The sequence below is a fragment of the Medicago sativa genome, chromosome 8, assembly GCF_051527215.1.
Source record: "Medicago sativa cultivar Bolivia chromosome 8, Bolivia_mono, whole genome shotgun sequence".
Taxonomy (NCBI): domain Eukaryota; kingdom Viridiplantae; phylum Streptophyta; class Magnoliopsida; order Fabales; family Fabaceae; genus Medicago; species Medicago sativa.
The window spans coordinates 58,150,048-58,168,159 of NC_140756.1; the positions used below are offsets into that span (position 1 = coordinate 58,150,048).

The 18,112-nt window shown below is 33.3% G+C and overlaps 3 protein-coding genes across 5 annotated transcripts; 2 read left to right on the forward strand and 1 right to left on the reverse strand.

Annotated features, from left to right (window-relative positions):
• Positions 1-779: 779 nt before the first annotated feature.
• LOC146899931 (potassium transporter 5-like) lies at positions 780-5,591 on the reverse strand. The gene is made up of 8 exons (XM_085734795.1): positions 5,392-5,591; positions 4,905-5,130; positions 4,432-4,683; positions 4,240-4,290; positions 2,669-2,929; positions 2,409-2,576; positions 2,001-2,255; positions 780-1,921 (listed from the first exon to the last, which is right to left on the reverse strand). Exons 1-8 carry the CDS (start codon positions 5,554-5,556, stop codon positions 1,062-1,064), a joined length of 2,238 nt encoding a protein of 745 aa, XP_085590921.1. The 5' UTR covers positions 5,557-5,591; the 3' UTR covers positions 780-1,061.
• A 2,566-nt stretch (positions 5,592-8,157) lies between these two features.
• On the forward strand, positions 8,158-12,590 carry LOC146899932 (serine/arginine-rich splicing factor RSZ21-like). Of its 3 annotated transcripts, XR_015021333.1 has the most exons (7): positions 8,158-8,190; positions 8,305-8,404; positions 9,178-9,266; positions 9,404-9,647; positions 10,816-10,941; positions 11,051-11,288; positions 11,424-12,590. XR_015021333.1 is itself a non-coding variant. In XM_085732133.1 (6 exons), exons 2-6 carry the CDS (start codon positions 8,316-8,318, stop codon positions 11,055-11,057), a joined length of 555 nt encoding a protein of 184 aa, XP_085588259.1. In that variant the 5' UTR covers positions 8,158-8,190; positions 8,305-8,315; the 3' UTR covers positions 11,058-12,590. The 3 variants fall into 3 exon arrangements, 2 of the variants coding, with proteins under 2 accessions (XP_085588259.1, XP_085588258.1); XM_085732133.1 differs by having other exon boundaries at positions 11,051-12,590; XM_085732132.1 differs by lacking the exons at positions 11,051-11,288; positions 11,424-12,590 and having other exon boundaries at positions 10,816-10,951.
• Positions 12,591-15,101: 2,511 nt separating this feature from the next.
• LOC146899933 (uncharacterized) lies at positions 15,102-16,277 on the forward strand. The gene has a single exon (XM_085736294.1). It carries the CDS (start codon positions 15,187-15,189, stop codon positions 16,108-16,110), a length of 924 nt encoding a protein of 307 aa, XP_085592420.1. The 5' UTR covers positions 15,102-15,186; the 3' UTR covers positions 16,111-16,277.
• The last annotated feature ends 1,835 nt before the right edge of the window (positions 16,278-18,112 follow it).

Here is an 18,112-nt window from a genome sequence, read left to right on the forward strand (position 1 = left end):
TGCTGTAAATTGTCACTCACTCTCACAAAGAAAAAAACTCACTGCTCACTTTATTGACAGTTGGTAGATGAATCATCTGAGTTGGGAAGATCGGATATGCAGTCGTGACGAGCAGATTGCCTTCATGATGTATGATGTCATATTTCGAGATATGGTTCTTCGACTTCCCTTCACAGAATTTGAAGTTTGCTTGATGAGTGCTCTCTGTCTTGCCCCTGCAAAAAGATTGATTTTCTCTATAACTGAAGATTTTCAGTCTCCAAGATTATCTTTCTATCCAAGTTAGAGAACATGACTAACAAAGAGTCGCGTGGACGGAACCAGACAGTTAATTTTAATTGACCTGACAATTTGGCTATCAATTTCAATATTTTGTATGTTTATATTTTTCTAAAACTAAAGAAAAAAGATGAATCGAAAAAACTTTAAATGAGTGATGATAAATAATATGATGTAAAGAAGAAGTCAATAATTTCAGTGGATTAATTTGACTTCCTTAAGAAAAAAATGTGAAGTAAATATTTAAAAAAATGCAAGAATGTCAAATAGTCATGTCCATTTTTGACGAAAAACACAAGAGTGTGTTTAAACAATTACATTCACATAACTTTTAACATATTTTGTTTTTGTATTCTTATCTTACAAAAGTGCATTACTCTTGTTAGAACAGAAATTGTGTTCTTATTCGCAAGAAAAGTGCTTATTCAAATAAGCTGTTTTAGAAAGATGAAAAAAAATAGCAAAATAAACTGTAAAACTGAAAGAGAAGAATAGAGAGATTATGCTTGCAATGTGAATCTCGTTAAGAAGTGAATGTACACATTACAAAGCCTTTATATAGGCAAAACTGACACTTGTTTGTAGAACAAGCTAACTCTTTCTTGTAGAACAAGCTAAGTCCCTAACTAACTAGTTTTGTAACAAACTCATAACTAACTAGCTTAGGTGGCAATTATGAATTATTTCTTAACAACTCTTTTAACATACGGTTCATCATTATTCTGATTCTCTTCTGAATCGATATCTTATTTTATTTACTATTGCACCATTTATGTAGTTGTTTAAAGTTGATAAATCATTCCAACCTTGACCAAACGTTTATGAGGAATATCAAACACTTTATTACCCTGCCTCAAGTTTCTTTTCACAAAATCATAAGCATAATCTATCAGAATCCTCTTCATTATGCCACTTCCTTTGCTAGCAATCACCTCACTTTCACCAATCAAGTGAACAATTCCATCTCCCGCAGCTTTTTCAATAGCCTCTTGCATCAAACTCTCTTTATCACCATGGGTTACTAAGTATTTGTCTTCAAGAAATTTCTTCAGCCTTTTGACCAACAAATCCTCAAAAGGATCGTTCCGCGCATCAGCGTATCCATATCTAGCAACACACCTAAACATGTTCAGGTTTACCTTTTCTTGGTGTTCTTCTATTTGTCGAAAGAGGAACCTCTCTTCAATTGGAACTTTGCTAATAGGTAAGAACTTGATGGTAACAAAAACAACAACGGAGTGCAAAGCAGGAACATTTTCGACATAATGCTTGAAAATAGGTGGGATTCCTTGAACAAGTTCAGAATAGAACAATGCAAGTCCTGGTATTCGAACTAAGTTTCTTCCGCAAGCAACCTCTTTAAGTTTCTCTGGAGAAATCTTGTGATCCAATTCATAAGAATACTTTCTTCTAAACACGTCATTCCAAATATACATGACTGACATTAGCACTGCGGCGAAGGCTAGAGGAAGGTATCCTCCTTCTTTGAATTTGTACAGCACTGAGCTTAAAAGAGCAAGCTCATAAGAACTTACAATAAGGACATAACATATCACTAAAAGTATGTTTGTCTTCCATATCATTATCATGACTAGCACCATAAAAGTCGATGTAATAGTCATCACCATTACAACTGCAATCCCTGTAATCATTAAAGAAATTTAAGATAATCATTCCACAAATATCACTATTTTTTACACCATCAATGAGTGGATTATTACCATAAGCATTGCCGATTTCTATTGTAGTTTTAAATACAGCAGTGACTGCGATACAAGAAATCATGAGAAGGAAATTAATTTCAGGGATGTAGACTTGTCCTGGATACTTGATTGATGTGTGTACGATTTTCACACGAGGAAAACATCCAAGTGAGAGGGATTGTTGGATTATAGAGAAAGTCCCTGAGATCAGGGATTGAGAAGCTATGATTGCTGCCATAACAGCAACAACAAACTGTGGCCAATATATAGCATCTGCAAAGTTTGAAACCATCATTAGTACGAAAATTGGTCATAACACGCACACATCTACACTGATAATAATTTTAAAACACCAAACAAGTCATTAATCTAAAGTGTCGTTGCTACATATATAGCATCGATGAATGATGTGATAAAATGTATTACGTGGTACGGACTTATAGAAAGCATCAGGAGCAGCGTCATTGTGTTTGCGAAGATAAGAGGATTGTCCACTGTAGGCAAATATGAGAGCAGGGTAAACAACACAGCACGTGCTTATCTGTATAGACCGCACTGTGAAATGTCCAACATCAGCAAATAGTGCTTCTGCTCCTGCATTTTATATATTTTATGATGACAAATTAATTAATACATACATGAACAAATATTAATTATTATGATTATGATTAATCAAATGAACCAACCAGTAATGCACATCACAACCCCACCAAGAGAAATCCAGGCATCTTTCTTGTTCCTGATAAAATATTCTACTATGTATTTTGGATTTATTGCTTTCACCACTGTTGGATCATACTTGAATAAATTGTACAAACCAATGCCTCCAATCATGGTGAACCACAAACACATAATAGGAGCAAAACTGTAACCCACTTTATCAGTTCCAAATCGTTGAACCATGAAAAGGAATATCAGGACACATATGGATAGCTCAACAATCATATCTATACACCAAAAAATATAAAATCATTAAGCTAGATGTTACATTCATGTGCCTTAAAACCATTATATCATGTGTGAAGCTAATTCCATAGTCATGATATTGTGATTGCTCTTTAGGCACTTAGTGATTGCTCTAAGACACCCACCTAACGGTAATTAACCGTCGTTCGGCTTTACCTAGATGTTTAAAGAGAAATTGTCAACTAGCACATTATGTTCTCACATTTCAATCAGATATGCACAATAATCCAAGGAGAATTTATTATGTCACACAACCTACTTGATTTTGTATTATATATTTTAGAAGCTTAAAGCATGTTCAAAAACCCTCCATTTTTTTTATAATCCAAAAATAGCATATTTTGATCTTTAATATATTTAATTATCTATCAACATATTTTAAAAATATTTATGGAGAGAAATTCAATAAGAACTTATATGCTACTTTTTGTTTGTATATTAATAGAAAAATATGATCAAAATATATTATGTGAATAATATACATGTCAAATTAGGTCAACCATGTCCTCGTGAGCTTAGCTCAGTTGATATGGACAATGTATAAAATATGCAAGGTTCAGGGTTCAAACCCCGACCACCACCAAAAACAAAAATTAGGTCAACCATTTTGGGAGAGAGGGAATAATATGTTTTATTAGGTCAACCATTTTGGGAGAGAGGGAATAATATGTTTTTCTAAGACAATACAATAATTGTTGTGTTCGCATTTTTTTTCTCTCCTTTTACCGTCTAACTTTGAACTTTGAATTTCTCACTTCCTTTAATTCCATGAAAATGCATGTATGAATATTTGATCGTAGAACATAGCTTTTCCTTTTATTTTCAATTACCGTAATTTTTATACAAATAATAATAGTCCTTGTTTTATTACCATATCCATCCAAACGGGAAAAACTATGAATAACCATTTGTTCAAAAACATACTTTAATGTTATAGAAATTTATTCAATATTCACACCTTTTGGCATATGGACACCTCCGTGGAAATAGAAAAGGAGAATAAAAATAAGAACAAAAGGTGACAAATATGACGAGTAATATAATATTTAAAAATTAAGAGAGATATAAATTAAAGTGGTTGTTAAAATCAAAGTATGAAAATCTAAATGAAGACCTCGTACTCACGTTATATTCTTATTTTAGACTTATGTTTTTATTTTATCTTTTTTTTTCTTCTTCCTCTTGTTCTTGACCGATAAAAAGAGAAAAAAAGAGGGTTGACACGAAATGGATATACAAATATCATTTAATCGTATACTAATAAACAAATTAAAGAGTGTAGTAAACCTACTGTTAGTTATTGATGGTGCAGCTACCTTGATCCCTCCCATAGCAGACAAAACTGTAAAACCAAATGAAATAATATTTATTTCTTATATACATGTTTGGCAAGGTCAATTTTTGAACTTATAGCGAATAGCTTATTAACTGATAAAAACAAGAAGAAGAAGAAGAAAAAAAAAAAGGTAGTTAATTAATTAACCGGATATGCAGGGAGTGAGAATTCCATCCCCAATGACCATAGAAGTGCCAAGCATTGTAACTAGCAAGAGGAGTATCTTGACAGTGTAGCTATTCTCAAGAATAGATTTAAGCCATGAAGCCCTCTTCATGCTACTATCTTTGGGCGACTCCAGCTTGTAATTAGACACTTCAGCATCTTCAATTTGTTGATTTGGAAGAATTCCCACTTTGGCATAACGGCATATCAAAGAATATAATGCAAAAGTCCCTCCTAAAAATAGTAGTAGTTCTATATTATATATGTTGCAAAACCATAAGATTAAATTGAAAATGCTAACAAGTGCCCTAAAAAGTCTAAAAAGGAAATTTTGTTTTGGAACTGATGCATCTAACACATTGCAAGTTTAAAAAGTAGTTTTTTTTTGTTCTTAGAGCATTTGTTAGCAAGACCTAAAAATTAAATATACGTAGTTTGCATGCATGCATGCTTACCGTCCCCATTATCAGTAGCACGCAAGACGATGAATACATACTTAACAAGAGTTACAAGAGTGATGGTGTAAAAGATCAAAGAAAAAACCCCTAAAATATCATCGTTGGCCTTTACACCATCGGCGAAAATACTTGAATACACATACAAAGGTGATGTTCCTAGGTCTCCATACACAATTCCCATGCTTTGAAACGCTAGTTGAATAATCACTGACATCGATGGCCCCTTAAATTTACAAAATATACTATATTAATCAACATTGCAATATAAACAGAAAAATTCATTTGTATATAATCTATGAAGTACAAATACGGACACCGACACATCGACACAGCTAATAATTTGAAAAAATCACGTAATTTAGTGTAATTACAAGTGTCGGTGTCGTGTCGGTGTCGGACACGACATGTGTCTGACACCGAGACACATCTAATACGAGAAATGTCTGTGCATCATATATAGTATATAATATATGGAATACTTTACTTTAGAAGCATGTGAGGAAGAAGGTAAGTCGCGGGATTCCATGTCAAGAGAATCATGTCTTTGGCTTGCAAGGTGAGAATGATCATAAACTCGGTTGTCATGATGATTATGCTCTCTGTTATTTTCCTCCTCCTCATTTATCACAACTTTAGGTTCAGAAGACATTTTGATGAGTTACGTTGGTTCTTTGGCTATACACACTACAAGAAGTTTGTCATATGGTAATGGAGAACTTTAGTGACCGCAAAAAAAAGTGTTGGTATGGATTAAATATAGCAAGTGATGTTTCATTTAGGCGTTCCTATAGTCTAGGAGGACAAAAGGCACCACAAATTTCCCCCAAATATTCACATACCTTCAAAACTTAGTACTCAATTTTTCAGTCTCTTTTAATTTTTTTCCACCATTTTCTTTCTCTCACACAACAAAAAAAATAAAAATAAAAAAAAAACACTTAGGGTATGTTTAGATTGAAAGTTAGGGCCAACTTATTAGTGTTCTACGTATTTGTTGATTTTGTTTTGAAAAGTAGACATATGTTACGATGAAGAGGTTTACAAAATGTCGAGAACACAAAATGTGTTTAGTTATAAAACATGAGAAAGTGCACAAAATTGTCAGGGGTGGCCTTGAAGGTGAGCAAGAGGGACGGCAGCCCATAACACCACTTTTTTAGGGGCACTAAAATTTTTATTTTTACTTAATAGTTCGTACAATATAAAAATATATTTTGTTTTAATTCACTTTGATTAATTATATTGAAATATATTATTAGAGAACTTTCATTATAATCGAGTCTTTTGCAACAATATGGTAGACCAACCAAACCAACCAAAAGGGTGGTCCACCATAGATCCTGTTAATTATTTTAATTTAAACCGTTTGATCTTTTTTTTTTTAAAAAAAAAGGAGGACCATTGGATTACACATGTGTATTTTATCTTACGGTGAGTCAACAACTGCAAATTAGTCTAATAATATACAACAGCAAATCGGTTTTCAAGACTAAATTTGGTTCAGGTTGAAGGAATTTTGATGTTTAAACCACTTCGCACGAAGACATCATGCTTCAAATTTGCCTCGAACAATGAGCATTGAGCACAATAAATGTACTATTTATAATGTTTCCTCGTCACCATCAAATTGACCTCTATTTTTTAATTTATTACTCTATCCAAACAAAAACATTTAAAAATGAAGGCAATGCAATTGAATGTTTTGAATTACATAGAATTTTAATTTCTCTAATATTTTCAATTACCTCATCGAAACTAAGGGTGTATAAAACCCGTCTCACTCCGAATGCAAGGGGTCGTTTGACCAAGTAAAAATAAATAAGGGACACGACAATGACAAAACTTAAACAGGGACCATTTTTCAAATATTATTTTATATTATTTGTAACACTCTCACATTCCACTATATTCTTTCACACACATACTCACAATTTATTGGCTTAATTACAATTTTAGTCCCCCCTTATTTTCACTCACTCATGAAATTTGTCCTCGCATTTTAAAATCATTCAGTTTTGGTCTCTTTTACAGATTTTTGAACTTATAGTGGCGATATATTATATTTAAATTGAAGATTTTAGGGAGTTCTCAAGTAATTTTAAGAGTAGTGGCAGTGACAGATCTAGGAATTTTGATAAGTGGGGTCAAAGTTATATAAAAGAAATTATATAAAACTATATAAACGTGTAAGCGTGCAAAATACGTTTATAATTGCTCTAAAATGTTGATTTTTTAAAATATTTTTCCATTTCTAGTAGAGTATAAAAAATATAACCTTAATTAATTATTTTTTTCAACCACCAACGTCAATCATAGAGCCTTTTTCAACAAATATAAAAATAGTTTAGAACATAATAGTAGTTTTATGGTCTTGCTAACGATATGTTCTAAGAGAATTGATTTAAAATTTCCTAAAAAAAATTATTATCTTAAAAATAAGCGGTATTTTTATTGATATAATATTTATAACAACTTTTTATAAAAAATTACTTCTTTTGATTTCTTAACTAGTTCTCTTAGAACACTCATTAAAATCCTTTTTAGTTTTGTAATTTTTTGCAGTGTTATGAATGGACTATATGAAGACAATAATACTATATAATTTAAGATTAAAAATACAATAAGTAAGTGGAGGCAAGTGGGGTCGGTTGACCCTATTGCCCCCACATTGCATTCGTCCCTGAGTAGTGGTCATTCTACATCATCGCATCATATAACACGTAATTCAAAATATGTCATATCACCAGCACAACTTTTTTAGTCTAAAAATAGGATAAAGTGACCAAAATCGAATGATTTTGAAATTTGGGGACTAATTTTGCAAGTGACTAAAAATAGGGATACCAAAACCTTAATTAAGCTTTCAACTTTTTATGATAGTTTTGGATTCTTGAAGTTCATGTTACAAATTTGATATTTATAAGTATATTATGTCAGATTCGAGACAAAACACACTTTAGTTTGAAAAGACGGGAACTAGTTTGAAATATTAATAAAATCAGGGACTAATTTGAGAATGACTTAGGATTACTCTTTAAACAACTATCCCGAATCCTATTTTTGGGATACCTTTCTATCCAAAATTGAAGAAAGTACGAAGGGGGTTTAAAAGCAAATTATTAAAATTAAAATACCCAACAAAACAATTTTATCTCCTCTTTACTATTGAACCATAAGCCCAAAACGCCATCGTTTGAAGCATTAGAAATTCTAGGGATTTAAAACTCTGATTTCTCTCTCACTCACGATCATTCAAAATTCTGAACAATTCTTTCACTATCAGGTGATCTCTGATTTCTCAAACTGTAAAATTTCGTCCATTTTCTTCTCAAATTTTTCGTTTTTTTTTTGGGTGATGATTAGTAACTTTTTTCGTTTTCACAATAATTTTGTATAGGTTTTGGGAGAATGGCTAGGGTTTATATTGGGAATTTGGACCCTCGAGTCACTGAGAGGGAGCTTGAAGATGAATTTCGTGTGTATGGTGTTCTTCGCAGGTAATTCTCTTATGTACTCTAGGATTTTTATTTTTTTTTGAATTGATAGAAATATTTTCTGTTTAGGAATACTTAAAATTGTGGTTAATGATTGAGTTATCAGTTAGTTATCTAAGAAAAGTTGATAATTATTTGTAAATTGAATTTTTTTATCATCAATTAGTTCGTTATTGTCTGCATGAACAACGATGGAACTGATACGATCTTTATAGGAGAATTTAATTAAGTGAGAGTTAAGAGAATGAATAATTGAAGTAAATTCAAACAAGGTATAATAACGGTTCGGTGGTTAAGATTTTTTCGTGGATAATGGTACCACGGGTTTGATCCTGCTTCAACAGTAGATATTTTCTTATTTAGTTATTTTAATTAATGTTATTTTTTTAAAAAAAATGCGAGGAATGTGAACTCCCAAAATGAAAATGGCAGGTTCGATCCCGTGACCATTCGGCTGAAGAAAGAGTACTTTACCGCTGCTGCACCATTAATTACGTTCTAATAGGAGAACACTAAAATATGTTATAGATAAAAAATATATACAAATTATTTGGAGGTCTAGATTTATAGGCTAAATATTAATGCAAATTAGAGGCCTAAAGCCATTGTTTTAGTTGCTTTATGGTAAGGCCGGCGTTGTGATTAACGATATTGATATAGGTTTTGTTCGTGAACTTAGTTTTCATTTTTTTTTTTGTGTTACACATTTTTCATAATTTGTTCCATCATTATTGGTTCAAAATCTTAAGCTTTAATTATTGTTTTTTGCAATACAGTGTCTGGGTTGCTCGCAGACCACCAGGATATGCATTTATCGAGTTTGATGATCGGAGGGACGCCCTTGATGCAATTCATGAATTGGATGGTAAGTTTGCCTAGTTCATGCTTTATCAATTTGTCATCATTGCTGAGTGTATGTTGTTGGTGATTAGCATTTGTCTTTCTTCTTTTTATGCATCATATTGAGATTTGGGGTTATCATAATGTATGAATGTCGTATAGGAAAAAATGGCTGGCGTGTAGAGCTTTCTCATAATTCTAAGAGTGGAGGAGGAGGAGGCCGTGGTGGTGGGCGCGGCGGACGCGGAGGGGATGACCTCAAATGCTATGAATGTGGTGAACCTGGACACTTTGCTCGGGAGTGCCGTTCACGCGGTGGTTCACGAGGCCTAGGAAATGGAAGGAGACGAAGTCCCAGTCCTTATTATCGGCGTCGTGGAAGTCCAAATTATGGTTATGATCGCAGGTATGTTATGTGCACACGCTTTATATCAATAAAAAAATTCTGCATTTCAATAGCAACTTTTTCAACCAGCAAGCTTTTAGCCTTTTATTTTGTTACAGTTTGGATTGGACGCCATTGTTTAGGAATGCAAATATCTTTGATACATTGATTGCAAAACTGTACTTTCACGCACTGATATGGGAACAGGAATTTGTTTAGAAAATGTTAACACAACCCATAACCTTCTTGAAGTTGGTAAAATAATCAATGGCATACATCATATCTTTTTTATTTTTATATTTTTCATATCTTTCGCCTCTATTCGAATGAAATTCAATATCTTTTCTGAGGTGCATGCTTGTGATTGTTCTGCAAATTATGTTGGGGACATCACTTTTTCGGTTCTCATTTTTAGCGTTGTCAAATGTTGGCCATGCCGGATTGCAGGAGTGTATTTTTTTGACAAACGCCCGGGGAAGATTGTGAAGGATGATGGCGTTTTATGGCGGATATGCCAGATTTCTAGCTTTCCGACATGATCATCCATCCCCAACTTATAACACTTCTCATTTTATGTACTTCATAGCTTGGGGCACCACTTGTGTACCATTGGGATACCAATGTTATATAACATTGGCCAATGAAGGTGTGCCACATAACACTTCACATGCATATCTATCTTTTCTCTTTCTTCTATAGACCTTCCTGTGTGACACACCTTCATTGGCCAATGTTATATAACATTGGTATCCCAATGGTACACAAGTGCCATAGCTTGCCTTTTATTCCTTGTTAATTTGGTAGATTTGTTGACTTCTTTATTGCAAGCTCTATTTAATTGTCGATTTGTATCACCATTTCACATAATTTATTTAATTGAAATTTCTCTCTGCTTGGGAAAATTTAACTGAAATGATTTATAACATTCTTAGCCTGTCCTCCCACTCAGCCTGGAAAGGATATTCATAAATCATTAGCTAAAATAAATTCAACTTAACCACTGAGTGGCTGGAAAAGATCTCAATGTCAAATCGACAACATTCATAATATTTGAAATTCCTCATTTCCACTGTATAATTTCTAAGTGCATTATAATAAGCATCTCAAACATGTCATTTTGTAGCAACCATTCTTTTATTGATATATTCATCTTCTCATGTTTTCATTTGGGTTCGCTTCATTTTATCAGGAGTTATAGCCCGCGTGGGAGAAGATCTCCAAGACGACGTAGCATAACACCTCCCCGTGGTCGTAGCTACAGCAGATCCCCTCCTCCATACCGTTATTCTCGCCGTGATTCACCTTATGCCAACGGGTACGATTGATTATGTTCAACTCAGTTTCTCTGATGATGTGATTTGAGTTAATGAATGACATGAGAATTTATTTCCCATATTTTAAATCTTCCATTTTCTTTTTTCCAGAGATTAAGATCTGATTGTGAACAGAGAAAATGACGAATAATTGTTGTGGAGCCCTCTCTGCTATAGTCTAGTTTCTCTAGGATTGGGTGAGCATACAACATACATGTTAATTATGTTATGTCATGACAATGGAATGGGTATTACTATGAACTTGGATTGCTAAGTGTTGTAGCCGCAAAAGGGTGCCTTGGACACTGTTTTGCGTCGGTTGTCTCTCTTCAGCTTACAATACCTGAAGGTCGCTCCAGTCTTCCCTACTTTATATATATTATGGTGATTTTTTGTTTTTTAGTCTTGCTAATCCACTATGGTGATTTTTGATATATTGTCATTAATAAGGATCCTAAAATGTTGATGTTTCTCTGTTTTGAAGTGTGGGTATTGGCCAAAACAGCATTGTTTCACCAATTAGTACATCTTGTCTGCTTTTGTGCTCCATGCCTCCACAAACCTCTCATCTTGTTGCTTCTGCATATAAGTTGACTAAAACTGCAACATCGGGAAGTTGCTTATGACCTTTTTTTGTTGACTCTCGATGAATGCTACAGTTTCATCCTCATTTTGAATTGGACAAGTTTAAAGATGGATAGATAAAATTGATTGACTTGCTGCACCTTCATGAAATCGAATCAAAATTGGAATTTGATTAGTAACTAACTGCATGTAGTGTCTGCTTCTTGCCATTCTGTGTGGTTAAATTGATGATTGCTGGTTCCAAATGTTTGCATGTTGATTGCAATGTTTCTCCTTGTTACGTCTGTAGTCTCCATGGTACGCTATTGGGACTGCAATGACCGACATCTTGGATTTGTGGAATCAAAAAGGTTGATTCTATTTAACTAAACACGCGCACGTGAAATGTCTTGCATCTTTGCTCATCCTCCTTTTGAATTGGTGAAGTTGAATGGTGGATAGATAAAATATAGATACTGACTTGCTGCATCTTCTTGAAATCCAGTTGACTGAGATTTGCCAAGTGAATAACTTCACCATTCTGTGTGGTTAAATAGATGGTTGGCGCTTCTAAATGTTTGCATGTCAATTAGAATATTCGTCCCTTGTTTTGTCTTTATTCTCCATGCTAAACTCTTGGGACTGCAATGATCGGCATCTTGGTTGTGTGGGATCAGTAAGGTTGGTTCTGTTTAACTAAGGCGCACTCGCCTAGCGTCTTGCATCACCGCTGACCTTAACTAGTTTCAGCTTCCTTACTGGCCTTCACAAGCTTCTACAGTAGAGTTTTTTAGCTATCACCTTTAGCTACTGGGACCAATGTCACTAGTTGTTTTCCATCTGCGCTTCTCGTTTGCTTAATATCGTCTGTTATTACACTGGATGGTTGAAATTTGAGAGTTACGGTCTATTGATTTGTTTTTCTTTGCTGACTGTATTTTAATGAAATCAAGCATCATGTGTGCCACGCTAAATTTCTCTGCATTTGTTTTATTTTTCTCTTGACAGTTTAGTGGTTTTGGTCTGATCAGTTATTTATGTAAGGAATAATGTGATTGGATTAGTTTATTTCTATTTTCATGCTTTATTTTATTCTTCTTGATGAAGTTTTAGAAAGAAAAAAAATTATTTTCTCAAAACTGCTCAACATGCCATTTTTTTTTCTGGTACCAAAATGCAATGGCTTTTAATGAATTCACTAGAAATCAGGGAGTCTATAAATTTTAATTTATTTGTTCTCATATTTCATTCTTTAGGAGTCTTGTTACGTGTAATTGGGTGTTTCAACTATTAGAATGGTATACACTCTTTTAGACATTATTGTGTGTTGTTTGGCATCTGATTTCACAAGGTATCTTGCAATATATTGTTAGAAAAAACTTTTACTGGTTGATTATTTTGTAGGGTCAGTTTTAGAGTACGGGGAAGATATATGAACCCCTTATTAAATGCTTTTAAGGTTCAATTATATTAAAAAAAAAAAAAAAGAGAGAAGCAATAGCCCATTATATGGCTACTTTTCTTCGGTGCCTAATTTACGCCCAATAATAAAATTTTATGAAAAAGATGGAATATTATATCCATGGTTTTATTAATCAAGAAAATCACCCTTGTTTGTTTGGAATCCAAACTTATTTTGTATTTGTTGGACGAAATTGGAACGAGTTATACTTCTCTGTACTCTTTGGAACAATGCAATTTGTTTGGAAGTGTTCTCTAGCTAGAACTTGGTAAGACAGTGCTAGCATGCTTTTCACAAAGATTCTATTTTTCAATTGTGCAAAAAATGCACCACTCTTTGATCATCCTTATCGTGCCCATTGCATTTTTCAATTTGTCTTCCTTGCATAAACGCCGACCGTGATTTTTTAGGAGACTGGCTAACACTTTTGATAACTCCTTAAACCAACCAACGACATAGGTCTGAAGTTTGAAAAATTATATGGTTAATGAATTCAATAATGAGAATAAGAGTACCTTGAGGTTGCAAAAGGTGTGAGGTGGAAGCATGTAGTAGAAGATAATACATGGAAGGAAGTGGGGAGGCGATGGGAGGGGGTGAACGTTTAATAACATCATTTGAAGTGTTGATTTGCTGTCACTTGTAAAAGATAATACATGGAAGGAAGTGGGGAGGCGATGGGAGGGGGTAAACGTTTAATAACATCATTTGAAGTGTTGATTTGCTGCCACTTGTAATTGTTATCATCGGGGTCGGCATCAGATAATATCTCCCATGTATTGATTTCTTGTTCCTAAAATGGAACAAAAGTTGTCTTTCTTGTTCCTAAAATGGAACAAAGGTTGTCTTTGAGACAGAAATGGTTTCTCGTTTCTTAAAGTTGTGTTTCACTCTGATGCTGGAAGTGTACGATCACTTGCTTTGTTTGCTCTTGTGTTTCACTCTGATGCTGGAAGTGTACGATCACTTGCTTTGTCTTCTCTTCTCTTCTCTTCTCTCTCTCTCTCTCTCTCTCTCTCTCTCTCTCTCTCTAACAATGATATATAAACTCAAGCCTTCATATGAATTCATATCATTGTCGATTATCTCACAATCTTTCAGATAAAAACTACTAGTGAAAGACAAATAAATAGTTTTAATTGGTGTCAACTCAATATGGATAACTCTATTCACCTTTTATTGATGCATAATGTATTTTTTGTATTTTTTACAAATATAGATAACGTAGTTGTCACCATAAATATTTCAGTGATATTAAGGTTTTATACTTTATCTCCTGATTTCATTTTCTTTCCAATGTAATCATGGCCTATCTATTTAAGCATAAAATTTTAAAATTAATAATCATGAATAGTATACACATCGAAGGTTTTGGTTACCATTTTTGGAGGTTCATTTTCTTTTATTTTGTTGTTGATTTTATAAATCTCTATGCTTTGTAGAAGTAAAGACAATCATATGTGTTTCAAACCTGTAGACCACCATCTTAAACTGTTTGATAGTTAAATTTATGATTTACTATTCTAATCATGTGTGCAATTTATAAATTTAAATCATTTAATTGAAAAACAGAAAACCAAATATTTGTCTACATTGAAATTATTAGTACCTCCGTGTATGATTTTTTGTTGTGGTATAATTTTAGAAATCGGGTGTAACTATGAAGACTAATTTTTCAAATTTGATAACTACACATTGTTTGAATACCAATTTTCAATATCTTAACTCATCAATTAACTATCCTCAAAATATTTCTTTAATGTATAGTAATTTTCTTTACGAAAGTTATTTTTCGATTAATTCTTGTATGAGTGCAGTATTTATACAAAAAATTACTAAAAAAACATTTTGTTCGGTATACATTACTAGTAAGAACATGGAGTTATAACCTCAAACGACATAGTTTAAATAACTAGTAAAATTGATCATTAGTGTCATTTTCATTAATAATAATAATAATTTCTTCTTCTTTATTTACATTATAAACAATATTTATAGAATTTTTTTTTTTACAAATATTATAGAAAAAGTTGTTAATTGTCAAAGTGGCAATCACATGGAAAGTGGAAACCACAGACTTTGTGGGCAACGCCAATTTTACTTTATATGTCATGAGTCAAAGTCTTCTCATGACTCTCTCCCTCCAATAAAAGAGAAACAAAGCAATAAAACTAGTATCTAAGTATCATCACATAATATTGTTCTTCAAAGTTTAAGAAACATGGAGAGTGAAAACAATCTCAAGAAGAAACAGAAGCTAGAGGTATCTGATATACTCAAGGGAGCTATAATCATATATGTTAAAAATTTCAATTTCATGTTCTTCACCTTTTTCACTTCTCTTCCTCTATTTTGTATCATGGTTTACTTTGAAATTCAGCTTCAAGAAACCATAGTTGAAACCTTCCATATTGTTAATTTAAAGGATGGTTCTATGCTAGATTTTTTGAATAATGATTATTACCTTAAGTTGATTCAACTTGGTTTGATTTATATATTTCCTCTCCATGTTCTAGAGTTTGGAACTGCAATTATTACTATAGATTTAGCTTCAAAGATAGGTTCACAACAAGAGAAGAAAATGAACCTTAAGGATATGATTGACAAACCTCTTGATTCATCAAAATTGAAAGGCTCATTTCTCACTTTTATCTATGTTGTTTTCTTGACAACTACTCATCAACTTGGACTACTATGGATAGTTATAAATTGTCATTTTTACTTGAAGGATTTGAGTTTTGTGGTTTTTGCATTGATTTGTAGCATGTTATTTGCAAAGTTGTTAAAGATGTATTTGGAATGGAGTTCTATGTGGAATATGAGTCTTGTAATTTCAATACTTGAAGGGATTTATGGTATTGATGCATTAGTACTTTCAGTTAATTTCAGCAGAGGGTGCCAAAGAAAAGGGCTTTTTGTGATGTTGATTTTCTTTGCATGGGGACAGTTTTTGAGATTTTTTTGCTACTATGTTGGAGGCTATGAACAAGGAAATGGAATTTTCATACAAGTTGGATTGTTCTGCATGGTGATTCCATTGAAATGGGTGGTTTTCATGATCTATTTTCATGATTGCAAGGAGAGATATTTGGAAAAGAAGATTGATGAGGAATTAGGCAAAGATGTAAGAGGGGTGAGTGAGTGAGAGTGGATTGAGGTAGTTTCGGGTTATGTAGCCACTTTAATATGTTTTTTAAACAATAAATGTTATCAATACTGTATTATGAATTATGATTGTATGATAATACTGTATTATGAATTATGATTGTATGATATTTACCAGCATATAGTAAGTGAAACACTTTCTATCCATTTTGATTGGTTTGTTTATATCAGCTATTAAATAGAGGTGATTAACACTTAATTAAATTGTTTATCTAAATAGTGCATGTGTTTGTTGAGGCAGCTTTTTGTCGAAAATTATGAGCAAAATCAATCATGTAAATGAAAGAACGTGGGCTTTCAACAAACACATGCACTATTTAGAGCTATTAAATAGAGGTGATTAACACTTAATTAAATTGTTTATCTAAATAGTGCATGTGTTTGTTGAGGCAGCTTTTTGTCGAAAATTATGAGCAAAATCAATCATGTAAATGAAAGAACGTGGGCTTTCAACAAACACATGCACTATTTAGAAATAATAAACAATTTAATTAAAGAGTCCTACACAAATGTGTTATTCCGGTTCAACCATAACACAACCTCACAACTAACTTATGAGGTGAAGATTGCCCCCCACTTATAAACACATGTCCAGGCCTTTTTTTGCCCGATATGGGACTATTTAACAGTAACTGTTTGGAGAAACACACATCAGAGTTGTAAAATTTGAGCGGTCTTGCAGACTTTTGGCACTCTTTTTCATCTGGATGCTTTAAATCAACATGGGGTCCCTTGGTTGAGCAAGCATAAAACAGATCAATCCACCTCAACGCAGAAAGCACATTATAAAACATTGTGTAGTACAATCCAAAATCTGTACCTCCTTGAGAAAAGTAAAGAAAAAAAAAAAAAAAGAAGATAAAAGTAACAAGAGTTGTGCATCAGTGCTGTTAGATTGCAGCGCTGAAGTACTATTGCAAGTCGGAATTTGAACAAAGAGATGTGTAGTTTAGGTTATAGCGGTGCTAAAGCACTATTGCGTGCAGAATTTGAATTTGCAACACTGGAGTGCAATGGAATTTGGTTGAGGGGATTTACTGATCATTTTGTGGCAGTATTATACATATAACTTAACATTTAATCACTAACATGTAGGAGACTTTGCGGAATTCAAAAAGGAAAACTGAAAAATGGGAAATCAAGTGCTATAAATCCCGTCATAGCAGTCGAGGGATAGTTAGAACCTTTTTGGAAGAGTCTGTTGTGATGGTGTTGTCAAATTGCCACCAATTATGCCATGGTGGATTCTGTGCTTGCCGCTATAGGTCTCAGCATCTAATAAATCTGCCATAGACCGCAACACTACAAATTTTTGGCATCATACATAGTACGCCTTCTGCCATTAATATTACGGATTGTACGCCATCTTATCTTACATTTTGTAACCATTTGCAAGAGGCTGATTCTAGGACTTGAGCATGCGATTTTCATTGCCAAGATTTCTCTTCTCAAATAGGAAAATAGGTTACTAAAGAAACAATTTGAGAAAAACATGGTGCTGTAGTCCAAGCATGGTTGACAGAGCCTTTGAAAATCTGACGACAATTGGACATAATGTCCTCAATTATATCCATATGAAGCTGTATACTTTCGGCCTGAGTGCACATAACTCCGCTCGCACGAAGAGCCCTTGGGACAAACTGAAAAAGGGGCTTTTCAAAAAGCTCCTTAGCAGAACCTTAAGAATGAATCCATTATAACTGCATCATAAGTTCCTTCAAGAGCTGCCTTAAAAAATTCAACTCCCATACCATTGTAAGAAAAGCCATGTTGAGATAAATACAACTTAATGAAGTGTAAAATAATCGTTAGTCGTCAAATCATTAAAATCATTTGATTTTTATCATAACTATTTCTAAAGTCGCACACATATAATTGATTGTGATTTGTTGACCGTGTAAAACTTTTACACTGATAGCTTAGTGTATCAAAATTAAACTCAAATATTTAAGGGAAAATATTAGAGTAGGTTACCATCACCA

Coding starts and splice junctions, on each gene's coding strand:
- LOC146899931 (XM_085734795.1), bottom strand. CDS start 5,556: ATGTCTTCTGAACCTAAAGTTGTGATAAATGAGGAGGAGGAAAATAAC. Junction 4,684..4,904: donor TGCTACTGATAATGGGGACG/GTAAGCATGCAT, acceptor TACTATTTTTAG/GAGGGACTTTTGCATTATAT. Junction 1,922..2,000: donor AGAAATCGGCAATGCTTATG/GTAATAATCCAC, acceptor TAATGATTACAG/GGATTGCAGTTGTAATGGTG.
- LOC146899932 (XM_085732132.1), top strand. CDS start 8,316: ATGGCTAGGGTTTATATTGGGAATTTGGACCCTCGAGTCACTGAGAGG. Junction 9,267..9,403: donor TGCAATTCATGAATTGGATG/GTAAGTTTGCCT, acceptor AATGTCGTATAG/GAAAAAATGGCTGGCGTGTA. Junction 9,648..10,815: donor AATTATGGTTATGATCGCAG/GTATGTTATGTG, acceptor TCATTTTATCAG/GAGTTATAGCCCGCGTGGGA.
- LOC146899933 (XM_085736294.1), top strand. CDS start 15,187: ATGGAGAGTGAAAACAATCTCAAGAAGAAACAGAAGCTAGAGGTATCT.